The 15603-nt window shown below is 38.7% G+C and overlaps 2 protein-coding genes across 2 annotated transcripts in view; one reads left to right on the top strand and one right to left on the bottom strand.

The window, feature by feature from the left end:
• Positions 1-15603, top strand: part of LOC126369365 (tubby-related protein 4) — an 89857-nt gene that overhangs the window by 7886 nt on the left and 66368 nt on the right. Inside the window, exon 2 of the mRNA XM_050013717.1 lies at positions 3432-3596. Within this exon, the coding sequence (XP_049869674.1) occupies positions 3432-3596 (165 nt within the window). The remainder of the gene's footprint in view (positions 1-3431; positions 3597-15603) is intronic.
• LOC126369428 (uncharacterized) lies at positions 9828-13961 on the bottom strand. Its single transcript, XM_050013843.1, has 2 exons — positions 13021-13961; positions 9828-9873 (listed from the first exon to the last, which is right to left on the bottom strand). The coding sequence occupies exons 1-2, from the start codon at positions 13869-13871 to the stop codon at positions 9861-9863; spliced, it is 864 nt and encodes a 287-aa protein (XP_049869800.1). The 5' UTR covers positions 13872-13961; the 3' UTR covers positions 9828-9860.

Raw genomic sequence — 15603 nt, 5'->3', positions numbered from 1 at the left:
TTATTTTCAGAAGTTTATTTATTTTATTTATTTATTCAAATTCAAATAATTTATTTCAGAAAATATAAATTCCATAGTTGTTAGTAATTAATATGACTTATTCTTATTATTTCTTATTCTTATTAGGCACATCCACAGTACAAACACACAACAATTAATATAACTTTCTTAAGGCTAGTACTAGTGTTTGCACCAATTACAGACGTGCACAACTTACGTAATTAACAAGTTGAATTGATTTAGTATCAAATCGGGTGTCACTTTCTAAGGCAAAACTTATAGGTAAGTAGTATGTATTAGATACTAGGTACTTCTACCTACCTGATACATCTAACTCCACTGCTAGACGACGCAACCTGTTGAATAGGTTATTTAACCATCGATTGCTCGCCCACAATGTGATAGCAACCCCAAACCGCCTTAATAGCCGGCAATGGACGTGTAGACAGTAATATCTCACTAATTGGCAATTCGCGTTTCGATCTCCGGCCCCGACTCGACCATTACGAGTTTGTTAATTGGGCTCACTTCCTGGACATATTGGTCCTCTGTCACTGCAGGAAGTTTATTTAACATACCTACGTAGGCACAGAATACACACCCAATAGCTGCTCGGTAACAAGTACAACGATGTCTTAAGTAAAGAAAAACGGTAGAGCGTTTTTGCAGCGTTTGTAGGTAATGAAGGTTGCGCCGACTTCAATATTTAGATTCTAATACGGTATTCAACAAAATCATCATCATCATCACCAGCCCATTAACGTCCCCACTGCTGGGGCACGGGCCTTCCCTATGCATGGGTAGGGAGATCGGACCACGCGGGCCCAGTGAGGATTGGTCGTTATTAACGACTGCTAATGCAGCCAGACCAACGGTTTAACATGCCTTCCGAAGCACGGAGGAGCTCGAGATGAAAACTTTTTTTTGTGGTCACCCATCCTATGACAGGCCTTTGCGAAAGTTGCTTAACTTCAACAATCGCAGACCGTTAAAAAGGCCACATTAAATCAATTCATCTAAAAAGGCAATATTGCTACTTGACATTTGTTTGCATTGCGCTCTTACTTTTTATATGCGCAATTATGTCAAATTGCAATATTGCTTTTTTAGGCGAATTGCTTCGATGTGTTTTTAACTCCCCAGGACTAAATGAAATAATGTTTATTTTACATCAACAGCACAAAGAATGGCGCAATAAAAGCCCGTACAGTTTTACAGTTGTAGATTACAATGTTTTTAAACAATATAATAATCCAATTAACTATAACACGAGAACAAGCATTCAGTTTTGCATGAATGTAGTTGTAATTTAATGGTGGCGCGGGGTAATTGCTTGTGTAATTCTGCTGCTGTTTTAAATAAACGGTCAAGGCTTCAGCTATTACGTGCTAGAACTTACAATGGAGTATCTGAACAGATATTTTCATAGGATTGCGCGACCCGAATATATTGGCACGAAATAATAATCGAGGATTTCCAATGCGTTTTGTCGAATACTAAATTTGAAGAAAATGATGGACTTTCCAGGCTGAGTTCCCCAAAAATAATACAGATGGCGCTGTTGGGATTTAACGTGATAATTACCTATTTTCTTGGGTACGGTCACGAGCATTAATATGTATACACTTTGGTACCATGTCACATTAACTTTTTTGACAAATTGAACTGTAAGTCTCACTAAATGTCAAATGTGTTAGTGCAACAGAGTCCTAAATTGGGTACATTATATTGCTCATGACTGTACATAAATATTCAAAAATACAATGTAATGGCAGAAGCATAAGTATATAAAAATATTTGCTGCTTGATATTTGGATCACATAAAAAAAAGAGTAAGAGAGAGAGAGAGAGAGTTTTTATACACATATAAAAGAGTACAATTACCACATCACACATATTGAGCTTATTCCACAACTTAACTAGGTATTCTGACTGATATGTGTAACAATAACGGTGTACATAGCACTCGCAATCAATAAACTAATTTACAAATTCAACAGTAGCAAATATTATTATTATTAAATAGGTTAATTATACTTAATTAAACTAAACCGAAACATACAAATAAACTTTGGCGATAGATTTAAAATATTGACTCAAAAAGTGCCGAAAAATTTTAGACCTGAATTTAAAAAAAAAATCAAAATCAAAAATCAAAATAGTTTATTTGCTTTAAATAGTACATCATATATAACCCCGTTATTGGGACTTCCTAGTAAGCTTCATGTAAAGACCTGAAGAACGTTCAAATAAAAGTTAAAGAGAAATACTTATGAGATAAGATGTATGTGTGTGTGTGTGTGTGTGTATGTGTGTGTGTGTGTGTGTGTTTGTGTGTTGTGTGTGAATTACGTATAGAATTACGTTTCTACCTATATTGCCTCTCTTTATTTTGATCGGAATAATAATGGGTGCAAGATATAATTCTGCCTGGGTGGAATATAAAGGGTCATCATTTATTCCTAAAAACAAAGATATAAAATTTGCATAATGTCTGTTATCTATGAAATAAGAAGGAAAATCTTTACAGCGCCATCAATATTCTTTTTTGAGGAACGTAGCCTGGAGAGACCAACTCAATTGTATACCAATATTTTATGTTTATTTTTTTTTTAAAGAAGGTCTAGGGCCCTGTGCCGAGGTTTTCCTTGCAGCTTCTTTTCCCCGGCTATACAGGTTGTGAGAAGCTGCAGTAGTTTTAGGCGGATGAGACGTTCGTTATGTGCAAAGTGTAACTATGTTACCTACTGAATAAAGATATTTTTGAATTTGAATTTGACCTTCATTCAACTCTCTCTCTCTCTCTCTCTCTCCTTGGCATTTATTATTCCCATCTGATGGTGGGGTCTGCCTTCTTCGTACTTCTCTTCCACTTCGCTCTATCAGACTAAATTACCTTAATGTTGATTCCTTTAAATGTTGGAGAAAATACTTGTTATCCTGTGTACTTTTTACACAACTGGGCATACAGAGTTCTTCTCATCTACCGGAGCCAAAATGAAGCATTGGTATTCCATCACATTGTTGAGTTTATTTTCTAAACAAAAAATTACAATTTGCCTCAATATTTACTGTCTTTTTATTTGTACTCTCAAATTCATGTTTGGATCATAAATGTTTATATCGCGTGCTCAGCGGCGAAGGTAAACATCGTGAGGAAACCCACATTCCCGAGAAATGCATTTTTGGAGGTATGTGACTCTAGCCTGTACTGGGCTGGTTTTCGCGGGTTGGAGGGTCAGACAGGCAGTCGCTTCTGTAAAAAACCGGACCTGTCAAATCTTCAGGTTAGGTAAGCGGACCCTGTGAAAAACGGGACAATGTTAGATAGATGATAATTTGTATTTTTGAGAGACTGGTTTGGAACACCTATTTTAGAGCCTTAGCTTCTGGTAATATAATAATGACGATCTTCTGTCTTATTCCTGTAGGAGGAAGGCTGGAAGCTGAATCGCAACAACTACTACCAAGAAGGTTGGCTGGCGACGGGCAACGTGCGCGGCGTCGTCGGCGTTACCTTCACATCGTCGCACGCGCGCCGCCCGCACGAGCTGCCCCTGCGCACCAACTACAATCTGCGCGGACACCGCTCTGATGTAAGTTGATACTATTAAACCGGTTATTACATTTGCCAATCCATCCTGCCCGATGCGTCAAGGCAACGGGCGGTGTAGTCTAAGGGCGCTCGCCCACGTCAGACTTTTTATTGTTCCCTAGGACAGATAATCGGGCCGATTTTTCCTCCGATTCTTATGCCCGATTTTGTGACCGACTCATTTCCGAACGTTCATTTTTCACCGATAATCGGATCGGTCGGTATGCACCGATTTTATTTCTGACTGACTTTTAGTAGGACATGGGTGTTGAAGCAATTCATATAAAAAGTAGCAAAGTAAGCGTGCAATGTCGAATAGCAATATTGCTTTTTTATACAAATTGATTCAATACGGTCTTTTTAACCCACCTGATGTGCAACGGAATGCTACTCGTATGAACCTTGTATATCAACAGCGTGGCGTTTACGAACATTGTCCGGTCAAGTAATATGCAGCATATGCGGTAAATCTACAATAAGTCACGTCAAAAAAAAGAAGGCGATACGTTCACCATAGATGCTGAAATAACTTATTTTTATTTGAGTTATAAAGTGTCGCTAATATTGTACCTACCTACCATTTCAGTCTCCTTTCCAATAAACGTTTTGCTAAAAGCGTTCTTCTTAATGCTCGGGGCAATGAAGTAACATAATAATATACTTACATCAATGGCTCGAGGCATCTCTGAGAGACTAAGCTACTTGCTACAAATTATTCAAATTGGCCTCTATCTCGTGTTACGTCGCTTTCAGAGATTTTTTCCGAAAACATAACATAAGGGTTAACTCGAGGTTTAGCTCTCTACCTACAGTTTAAAATTATTCAACCTGTCAAATTTTTTCAGTTTGTTTTCTGATCACTTCGACACTGGCAGAATGGTCGTATTCCTAAGCGACCCATTGCCATAACAAAAAAAAAAACATAACATAAGCTCACGCTACATCCTAATTGCGGTAGTCAGAGGTACGTCCATCGCAAGATAAACCAATTACCCTCATTTCACCGAGCTTATGTTAGACCAACGTGATAAGTGGTGAGCCGTGTCACCGTCTATAATGGTCGAGCCAACTGTGTTGGTGAAAACTGCACTTAAGATAAATTAATAACTCTTTGGAGCAAATCTGGCACCGGGGTTCGAACCGGCGCGGCGCTCCTTGTGTGAAAAGCAAGCTGGTGTAAAAATGTTTTTTATACTCGTCATATCATAAACTGCCTATATACGTCCCACTGCTGGGCACAGGCCTCCCCTCAAACAACCGGAGGGGGTATGGAGCATACTCCACCACGCTGCTCCACTGCGGGTTGGTGGAGGTGTTTTTTACGGCTAATAGCCGGGACCAACGGCTTAACGTGCCCTCCGAAGCACGGAATCATCTTACTTTTTCGGACAATCAGGTGATTCAAGCCTGAAAAGTCCTTACCAAGCAAAGGACAGTCTCACAAAGTGATTTCGACAATGTCACCATCGGGAATCTAACCCGGACCTCCAGATCGTGAGCCTAACGCTCTAACCACTAGACCACGGAGGCTGTTGTCTCAGACACTCGTCATATATTATTGTAAAATCTTAACTATGCAACCTGTGCCCTAGCCTAAAATGAATCTAGCAAGCGTTATTTAAGTATGTAATATAAGCAATATAAGGCAGGTGAAGGTTAGACCACTAAACTAAACGTTAAGTATTCTATATGACAGCCTGTTTTAGACAAGTAACTCTTGCCCGTGTCTCGTGAAGTTTCGGCTAAGTATGTAAAGAGACTAAAGTATTAATTCCACGTAATTTTACACAAATGTTTTAGACAATTATTTTGTATTGTTGAGAAGTAGAGAAAAGCTCATTATGAAGCGAATAATTCTCTTTGTTTTCGAACAGAATGTTTGATTACAAGCAAAGTAAAAAATAATACAAAGCTGAAGGCATTTCTTTTTTGAGAATATTGGATGTATCCCGCATAATATATATACATCTAAGTATTTAAATAATGAAACGTTAACGTAAATTTTCACTATGTGCCCGGTACCAAATGATTTTATGTTAATACCTCTTTACTTACATGAAAAGGTCATGCTTAGATTTCCTTTAGGTTAAAATGATCAGAGAGTTTTAAACAATATTGGTGCTAATTCCTGTAAATACCATCTAATTTTATTTTAAGTTATATCTGTCATTTTCTTATCCGCCGAAAAGGAAAGGGACGGGTAATCGACAAGCATAAAATTTATGGAACACACGTCAATTTTAAGCACAAATCTAAACCAACCGTCTAAAAATTTTACATCGGTCAATAACCCGACACAGTTAAGTAGACAGCACGTCAAACGGATTGCATACCAGCGACGTACCTTTTGATTCGCCCGGGTTATTCATTCATTGACTCATTCTTCCTAAAATTAAGAGCTGTGAATCATCCATCCCTTTCCTTTTCGACGGATATGAAAATGACGGATATAACTTAAAATAAAATTAGGCGGTGTTTGCAGGAATCGGGGCCATTATATTGCTAAATATTTTTCTAAACGAAACACGACGAGATAAGTACTTAATAGTTACAAACGGTACGGTACTCCTTAGCGTCCCCGGACAAACTCCGTCCTCGACCAGCCCCAGATCTCTTAACCGGCCCCTGAACGTGCCGTGGACCTATCAGGAGTTGCGACGTTTGGTAATCCGGTTTGACCCAGCATGCCCGGAGCCTTTTATACACGCACGGAAAGAACCGATAGAAGTCTCGGAGGACTTTCGTTGCTCCTGCCACACGCATACCACTTCGGAGTTCGAGCTCCTTCCCCGCTCTACCGTCCCGATTCGACCCCACCTTACTTTCGGACAATCAGGTGACCAGCCTTTAATGTCCTAATCAAACCAGGGCTCACGAAGTGATTTTTGTGATATGTTCCCATCGGGATTTCAACGCGGGACCTGCGGATCTTGAGCCCAACGCTCAATCACTGGACCACGGAGGCCGTCACAGTGAGAAGCATTCTTTCAACTAGGCTACCACGGCTTAACTAAGGTGGATAAAAGCGAAACATTACGAGATAAAGTAAAAAGATTATTTGATTAATTATCAGGACACTAGTAATATTCGTTAAGTAGGTACCAAGGACCTAGTGAATATAATATCAAAGGTATGAAAGTCCAGACTCCTAGTTGGTCTATCGATTTGTTGAGCTGCGGGAGTGGCGCGTGGCGAAGGAATCACTTAGGGTAATTAATCAAACTATTTCTCAATAAGATTTATGATGGCCCATAATAGCATACCCTCGCGTCGGTTTAAACCCGGAGAGGAGAGGAAAAATATCAAATTAATGCTCTACGAAAGAGCTTGTAAAGAAAATTGTTGATGAAAATGATTCTGCTATTTCAATATAAAATATGGCGCGACAAATCTTGATTTATTTTTTGAATACTTTGGTTTTTGTCTGAGAAAAACTTAGAATTAAGAATAATTATGTATCAAGATTTTTTATTATTAGAAACGGTACCTTCACTTATATATACATTAGTCTGGGTGAGTTTATATAAGTATTTGTTAGATCAACCCACATTATAATGTTTCTCTTCTGATACATAACATAACATAAATAGCCTAAATACGTCCCACTGCTGGGCACAGGCCTCTCCTGAATCAACCGGAGGGGGTATGGAGCATACTCCACCACGCTGCTCCAATGCGGGTTGGTGGAGGTGTTGTTACGGCTAATAGCCGGGACCAACGGCTTAACGTGCCCTCCAAAGCACGGAATCATCTTACTTTTCCGGTCTTTTTCTCTTCTGATAAAATACATTTTTATTATATTAGCAAACTGAGAGTAAAAAGCTTTACAAGATGTGTTTAGAAATGGAAATCAAAGTATATACCTACTGTGTTGGAAGAAAATTTCATTATCTTTCGCTTTTTATTTTAAGTAGGTACTTAAGTAAATATTCTTTGTTGCGTTTAATGTTTTCAAGTTTTCGTCTGGTTAAGTTAATATAATTAAAGCACATAATAACGGGTTCTTACCGCGTTAACAATGTATAAGTTAATATAGTTGCTGAGCGGAAAATTTTAGACAAAATAAAAATATGATAATTATATTATTATTCAATCCATATCAGTGGCCTTTACCAGCTCAATAGTAACCCTGACATCAGGGTTGATGAGGTTGGTAATCCACCGCCCACCCACACGATAGAAGAAGAATTATTATTAAATTATATACTTAAAAAAAATATATATTAACAGTAGTTATTAAAATAAATGTAACTAACACAATATGGATGAATATATTATTTATTATTATTAATTGGTTGCTAGAGAGGTGGTTATTTTTAATGAAATTCCACAGTTGTTTACAATAATGATTTTACGTACTTCTTTAGGTACGAAACCCCAATTTTTTCGGGTAAAATTAAAGACCTCAGCGAAAGCTCATTACACAGTGAATTATTTTTATTTTTTAATGGAGTATTTTAATTAAGTACTTACAATGGAAAAATTTAAAGCACGTACGTTCTTCATGAGAGATTAGATACTGAGGGCAAATTAAACGTAATTTAGAGAAAAACACCTTAGAGAATGGTCTATGTTTTAAAACTTTCTGACACACCTTATATATAAATCCGAACTTAGGTGATTTTAATACTCACACCATGTGCAAAATTATTTCGTTATAGATTTCGAGGAAATACCTTCAAGTTGACAAATTGATTAAGTTGATTGCTATAAAGCCGTAAGTAATAGAACAGATTAAACATACGTTTAAATGTCGTTAAAAGTTTCGCGCATCGAGCGTTCGGGCCCTACAAACGATAAAAGAGAGTTACGTTTCGTGTGCTTTTTGCCCTCATCGGTAATAAATAATACGTCAGCATGTGTATGTATTGATTTTTGTCATACTTCTCCTCGCATAATCTATTTTACATGGTCAGTTCTATTTATGTTATTGGATATGTTTTTACTTGGCTAATACCGCAATAAATAATGGTGCTAATTCCAGCAGACGCCATCTAATTATATTTTAAGTTATACCTGTTATTTTCTTATCCGTTGAAAAAGAAAGGGACGGGTAATCGACAGGCATAAAATTTATGGAATACACATACATTTTAAGCAGAAATCTAAAACCGTCTAAAAAATTTACATCGGCTAATAACCCGACAGATTTAAGTAGACAGCACGTCAAACGGATTGCATAGCGAGAAGCCTATTTTATTCGCACGGGTTATTCATTCATTTTAAAATTAACTTCTTGACAATCATCCGTCCCTTTTCTTTTTTTTACAAGAAAATGACGGGTATAACTTAAAATAACGTTAGGAGGTGTCTGCAGGAATCGGGGCCATTATATACCTAAACTTAGTCATAGCCAAGTACTTAGGTAAGCTTATTAATTAAGATTATACATATATTTACTGTGCTATTGCGTGCGGTGTATATTAGAGTTATAAGGTTGCGCTCACTCGCATTCTAAACATAAGCTCACGGCTATATTCCAATTGGGGTAGTCAGAGGTACATCCCTCGCAATAAAAACTCACCACAACTCACCGAGCTTACTGTTAGAATAATAATAACAGTTTATTTCAGACAATAATTGTTGTTGTGCCTTTTGTCTCTCCTCATGTTGTCATATTGTGGTTCTGTGTTATCCCGTGTACAATAAATTATTAAATAAATAAAAATAAATAAAAATATCTATATTTGTTAATAACAATACTAACTTAGATCTAGTATTAGTGACTTTTGGCGTTTACGTACGAATTCGATTCGTGCGTAGTGCGTTCGAATACTTTTCTATGACGACGAACTCGCAACCTGCAGCGTATTCTCATAGTTCTTTGAAGGCTGGGATGGTTGCGTCGAATTCTTACGAACGCATCCAAAGTGAGCTGCCTTAGTTTTTCAATCAACAACACCCACTTCCTTTGCTCTAGAGTTGTCGTGGGCGGAATACATAATTAGAATACCTACCGGAAATCGATACTGATCAAAGTTATTCAAGTCAACAAACAACTTGCAGGGGGGTTAAAATGGCCACATTGAAGCAATTCATCTAAGAAAGCAATATTGCAATTTGACATTTGCGCATATAAAAGTAAGTGAGCAATTGGTATGTTCGGGAATCGACGGAAAAACAAACGACGTGCACTCAGTTCAAAGGTTAATTTATTGCTGACCAATAGAGGGCGCCCGCGAGCGCATGCGCGCCGCGGCGCTTGCACACATGTACATTTCACACAGCTTATACCTAACTCTGCATACATATCATCCCTCTTCCCCTAGTTTGGGAACCTGTTAACAACAAACATTTTATAATTAGGTAGATATACTAACCTATAATTACTCTAAATACCTACTATTACAACTACTTCACAAGTGATAACTTTTTACATATTAATTAAACCTTATAATTAATGTCCTTATTCCTAGGCCTCAAAACCCGTGTCGGTGGCGGAGGAATGGGCTGACTTATGGAATCAGGGCATGCATTCGGATTAGGTCCAATAGTGGACGGAGGTTCCTGTTCCCTACTTACAGCGCTTTCCCCCCTCATCCTTTCCCCCTCCGAGGCTTCGTGCCACTCGTCATTGTCCTCTTCCAACTGTCTACTAGGAGAATTTACATCAAGTATTGGTGGGTCAATTACTTGTTCTTTAGATGACTCATCACCCTGCGACATACCGAAATCTGCATCATAATTCGTGGGTTGTTCTATTGGTTTTTCCGTGTAACGTAATAACTGATCAATATGCCTTTTACATGTAACATTCTGCTCATTCAACTTGACTGTATACATACGATTTCCTAACTTGTTTATAATAGTGCCTTTACACCATACTGGTTTCCTTTTATCATAGCATTTAGCCCAAACTGTTTGGTTCGTTTTAAACATTCTACTCGAATTGTTATCGTGATTATTATCAGATTCTATACAATTTTTTAGAGGTGGCAAAATTTGATCTAACCGTCCCTGTAGGTCACGACCGTACATTAACTTGGCGGGGGATACTTTTGTTGAGCAATGCACTGTGTTTCGATATTCGAATAAATATTCCTGTAACTTATCATTAATTTTATTTACACAAGTATAAGACTGCATAATTGATTTTAACATTTTCTTACACGTTTTAACGCTCGATTCAGCTAGACCATTACTTATAGGGTGATAAATAGGGGAAGTAATGTGTTCAATGCCATTAGTTTTGCAAAACTGATCAAACTCCACAGATGCTATTTTGGGATCATTGTCTGAAACTATTGTTCTAGGCAATCCAAATCTTGAAAAAAGCAAATTAAGGTTTCTAATTAAATGGGAAGTCGTGATACCCCCTCCCATATCGAGACATTCGAGCCATTTACTGAATGCGTCAATAACCACTAAGTAATTCCTTTGGGCTACACTTAGATAATCTAAGTGAATACGTTCCCAAGGTGCAGTCGGCCGCGGCCAGGGCGCGGGGGTCGCGCGGGGCGGGTCGGCGCGCGTCTTCATACACACGTCACATGACCCGATCAGCTGTTCGATCTCCTTATCTATCGCGGGCCACCACATGCGAGACCGCGCCGCGCTTTTCGTTTTCACTATACCTTGATGTGTTTTATGCAACTCTAACATTAAAGTTCGTCTGTGGACCATAGGTATTATGACACGATGCCCCCTCATAAGACAACCGCATTCGACATCAAGGTCATACCTACAATGATAAAAGGGCAAAATATTTTTACACGCAATTTTCCGCGGCCAACCATTTTTTACGTACCGCATAACTGTTGATAATGTATTATCATTGGCCGTAGCTTCCCTAATGTTTTTGTACGTGATAGGTAAGCTTTGTATCTGCAAATTATTTAGGTTTAATATCTGACAGCCTTTTATATTATTTTCCTCAATCATGTTATCTTCCGACGATACAGGCGCTCGTGAGAAATAATCAGCAACTTGATTTTGTTTACCTGATGTATATTGAATAATATAATTATAAGCCGATAAAAATATCGCATATCTCACTAATCTAGACGCCGTAGTGACCGATATTCCATTTTTGGTACCAAAAATAGCTAAAAGCGGACGATGGTCGGTTTTTAAAATGAAAGGTTGCTGCCTACCATACAGATACTGAGGATTCGGAGGCCAGCTCTGCCTTGATGTCTTCGAACGCTGCCTGCTGCCGTGGCCCCCACTCCCACCGCGCGCCGCCACGCAATAACTCGTGGAGTGGACAAAGGATGGATGACGCATTCGGTACAAAGTTGCGGTAGTAGTTTACTAAACCTAAAAATCGTTTAAGCTCAGTAATATTCGTAGGCATAGGTGCATTACGTATGGCATCTACTTTATTAGTACATTTGTGTAATCCATTCTTGTCTATTAAATGCCCTAAGTATGTAATGTTATCCTGAAAAAAAGCACATTTCTTTTTTTCTAACCGGAGCCCTGCCGATTTGAAACGGTCGAATACCTCCTTCAACCGTTGAAGGTGTACGGTTTTATTAGGTCCTGTGACGCACACGTCATCTAAGAAAATCGCGACTCCATCTATGCCTGCTAATAAATTTTCAATCACCCTTTGAAAAATTGCGGGCGCACTGGCCAACCCAAATACTAGTCGGGTGTACATAAACAGACCTTTCGACGTGTTTATTGTAGTAAGTTTTTGCGAATCTTTTGATAGCATAAGTTGATTATAAGCCTGACTACAATCTAATTTTGTAAATTGTTGGCCTCCGCTTAATTTTGCAAAAACATCCTCAATGCGAGGTAACGGGTACTTATCGACATGTATATCTTTATTCAACGTAATGGAATAATCTGCGCAGATTCTTACCTGTCCATTCGGTTTTTGTACGGGCACGATAGGCGTTGCGTAATCGGAATAAGTAACAGGCACGAGAATACCGTTATTCACTAATCGATTTAATTCCGTTTCAACTTGATCCTTAATAGCAAAAGGCAAGGGTCGAGCTTTGCAGAACTTAGGCTGAACGTTTTCTTTCAATTGTAAACTTACTTCTAACCCTTTATAACACCCTAGTTCGTCTTTAAATAACTCTGAATAATCACATAATATCTGTTGAATTTCATGTTGACTATTACATATTGCTATATTTAAATTATTTGTCACAAAACAGATGTCGAATATGGCCATAAAATCGCGCCCAAGCAGTGGATAATTATTACCATTTTTAATTACGAAAAATGTAATATTTTCTTCACGGTTGTTGTAAGTTACCGGTGCAATAAAATAACCTGCGGGTGATATTTTGTGGCCATTATAAAAGCAAATTTTTAGATCGCAAAACGTTAAAGGGAATTTCGAAAAGTTCTGCTGGTAACTACTCTCTGACATTACACTTGTACTCGAACCTGAATCCAGTTCCATTTTAAAATAACTACCTTCAATACCTATAGATAACAATATTGGATCATTATTCACGCACCTTAGATTAAATAATCGACACTCCTCGCAGTCGTGGCTGCCGTGCGCCTCTTCCTCCACCGATGCAGGAGATGATTCAACACCAATACTGTTCACCTTAAGTTCGCACATTTTTTTCAAGTGTCCTTTGTTGTGGCATTTATTACACCTGTAGTTTTTATACCGACACTTCTCCGCTACGTGGTTTTTGAGGCCGCACACTGTACACCGGGCCACGGCGTCGTCGCGCTCGCGTCGGATGCCGCCGGCGCCGGCGCCCTTGGCACTGCCGCTACCATACGCCACGCTCGCCCGGTACAGTGGCTCCTGCTTCACTACGACGGACTCGTTTTCTTTAACTTGCTTTACACAGGCTACTTGTTGAGCGATTTCCAACGCTTTCGCGAACGTTAGCGTTGTGAGGTCTTGTTCTCTCAGACGATCCCGTTCCGGTCCCGACTTAAATCCTAGAACAAAACGATCCCGTAGCAGAGTGTTCAGTTCCGAACCGAATCCGCAGTACACAGCTAGCCCCCTTAACCGCGCCGCCCATTCTTCCGCACTCTCGCTGTCTACCTTCCTCGCTTCATAAAACTTATCTCGATCAGCAAATGTAGACCTTTTCGGAGTGAAATGGGTTTTAAATGCGTCGACTAACTCATTGAACTTCGCATTTTCGATTGTCTTGGGATGTAGTAAATTACATAGCAATCTATATGAATCTTCGGACAAATTCGTCAACAATGCCGCACAATGTTTTTTTTCATCGATGTCGTTGAGTTCTAGAAACATCTTCAACCTCCCGTAAAAAATAGTCCAATCCATGGTTTTGTGGTCGAAACATCCTAGGGTTCCAATGAAAGAAGAAGACATCTTGTTTTCTTCTTCAATATCCGGTCTCCAGCGCTCGTTGCCAAATGGTATGTTCGGGAATCGACGGAAAAACAAACGACGTGCACTCAGTTCAAAGGTTAATTTATTGCTGACCAATAGAGGGCGCCCGCGAGCGCATGCGCGCCGCGGCGCTTGCACACATGTACATTTCACACAGCTTATACCTAACTCTGCATACATATCAGCAATGCAAACAAATGCCAAATAGAAATATTGCTTTCTTAGATGAATTGCTTCGATGTGGTCATTTTAACCCCCAGTTCTGAGTATTTCCGTACTTCGAAAGATTGTTGATGAAATCTGAAACGCACCGCAGTAGTTAAGTAGTTGTTACTTATAACTGAAATTTGATTCAACCACTTCAACAAATTTTCACAACTAACAACAACTCTCGAGTTGCCTTTGACGACGTGGCGACAAGAACAAGAGATTTAGTGGGCAAGAAGACGAAAAGCTCAAAGGAAAATAAAAAACAAAAACGCGCGTGACAAACTGGCCATCTTGAAAAGGAAAATAAATAATAAGCATACCCTGGACACTTCATACAAACAACCTCGAACGCAGACACTACACATTGACATTATCGTACACGTGCATCTGTGTGTGTGACGTTTGACACCATACGATCCAAAACTAAACTATGTTCGAGGGGTGAGAGGGGGTTGAGTAAACCTAGCTCAGAGGCTGGTGGGGAGCAGAGAGTTGCCATTCTATACGTAGTATTAAACCTTATTCTATGTAATAAGTTTGAATAGCGTTTTACTCGCCTTTTCTATTTTAATTTTGCTGAATTAAGGCTTCCATTTTTAAAAAATGGGCTTACTCATTTTGGCTTCCACTCGTCGATGCTCGTCAAATACAGGGCAGGCGTCAAATTCTTTTTGTTTTTAGTGCTTAGCCTAGCCATGGGCGGTATAGATAACCGAATAGAGCGACGGGCTCAGCCGTAAATAATGAAAAACAATTTGTAGCGCCTTCTGTATTCTTGTGATAAATAATGATAATACACACTAAGTAAGTACATTACTAAATAGCCCGTCGAGTCACACACATCGTTAATGTGAATTACAACATAATAGCACAGAATAAAAGTTTAGTTTGCGTTTAATTAGTTATATAGGTTTATCTTGGTTGGTGAGGTGAGTACCTATGTAGAGACAACGACCACTCCGGCGTGGCCGGTATCGGGGTCCTGAAGTGTTTGTTGTCGCGAGCTGATTGGCCACCTCTATGGCTAGAGTAACCGGGTCGTCAGGATCGTATATTACGTTCTACCAGTAATATTCCTTATTCTATAGTTCTACTATAATTAACGCCTAGTATGGACATATCGTCACTGAAAAGGAACACAGATACCTACCTACTAATTAGTATAGTAAGTCTCGGAATGTTATTTAAGTACCTACCTACCTTAGTCCAATTCCAATGTTGTTTAAACTACTATATTATGAAATTGATTGTTTCTCAGTAAGCGAATCAAATGTATTCTTTTGAGAAATAAAGTATCTTAAACCTTAAAAGGCAAAATTACGTAAGCACCAAAATGCCATTTCAAGAAAAAGCCGTTTAAAGTATTTTTGTAGTTTTTTTACTATACATTTTTACCCATTTATCCAAGCTACATGACGTCAACGTAAGTTTACATTGTTTTTCATTTTCGATATCTAGCAATTTATAACATGGCTTGCTATTTTAGGATATTTTAGCGCTT

This window comes from Pectinophora gossypiella, chromosome 9 (genome assembly GCF_024362695.1).
Source record: "Pectinophora gossypiella chromosome 9, ilPecGoss1.1, whole genome shotgun sequence".
NCBI classification, from domain to species: Eukaryota; Metazoa; Arthropoda; class Insecta; order Lepidoptera; family Gelechiidae; genus Pectinophora; species Pectinophora gossypiella.
Note: the sequence above shows the minus strand (reverse complement) of the source record. Positions and strands in the feature narration are given on the sequence as shown.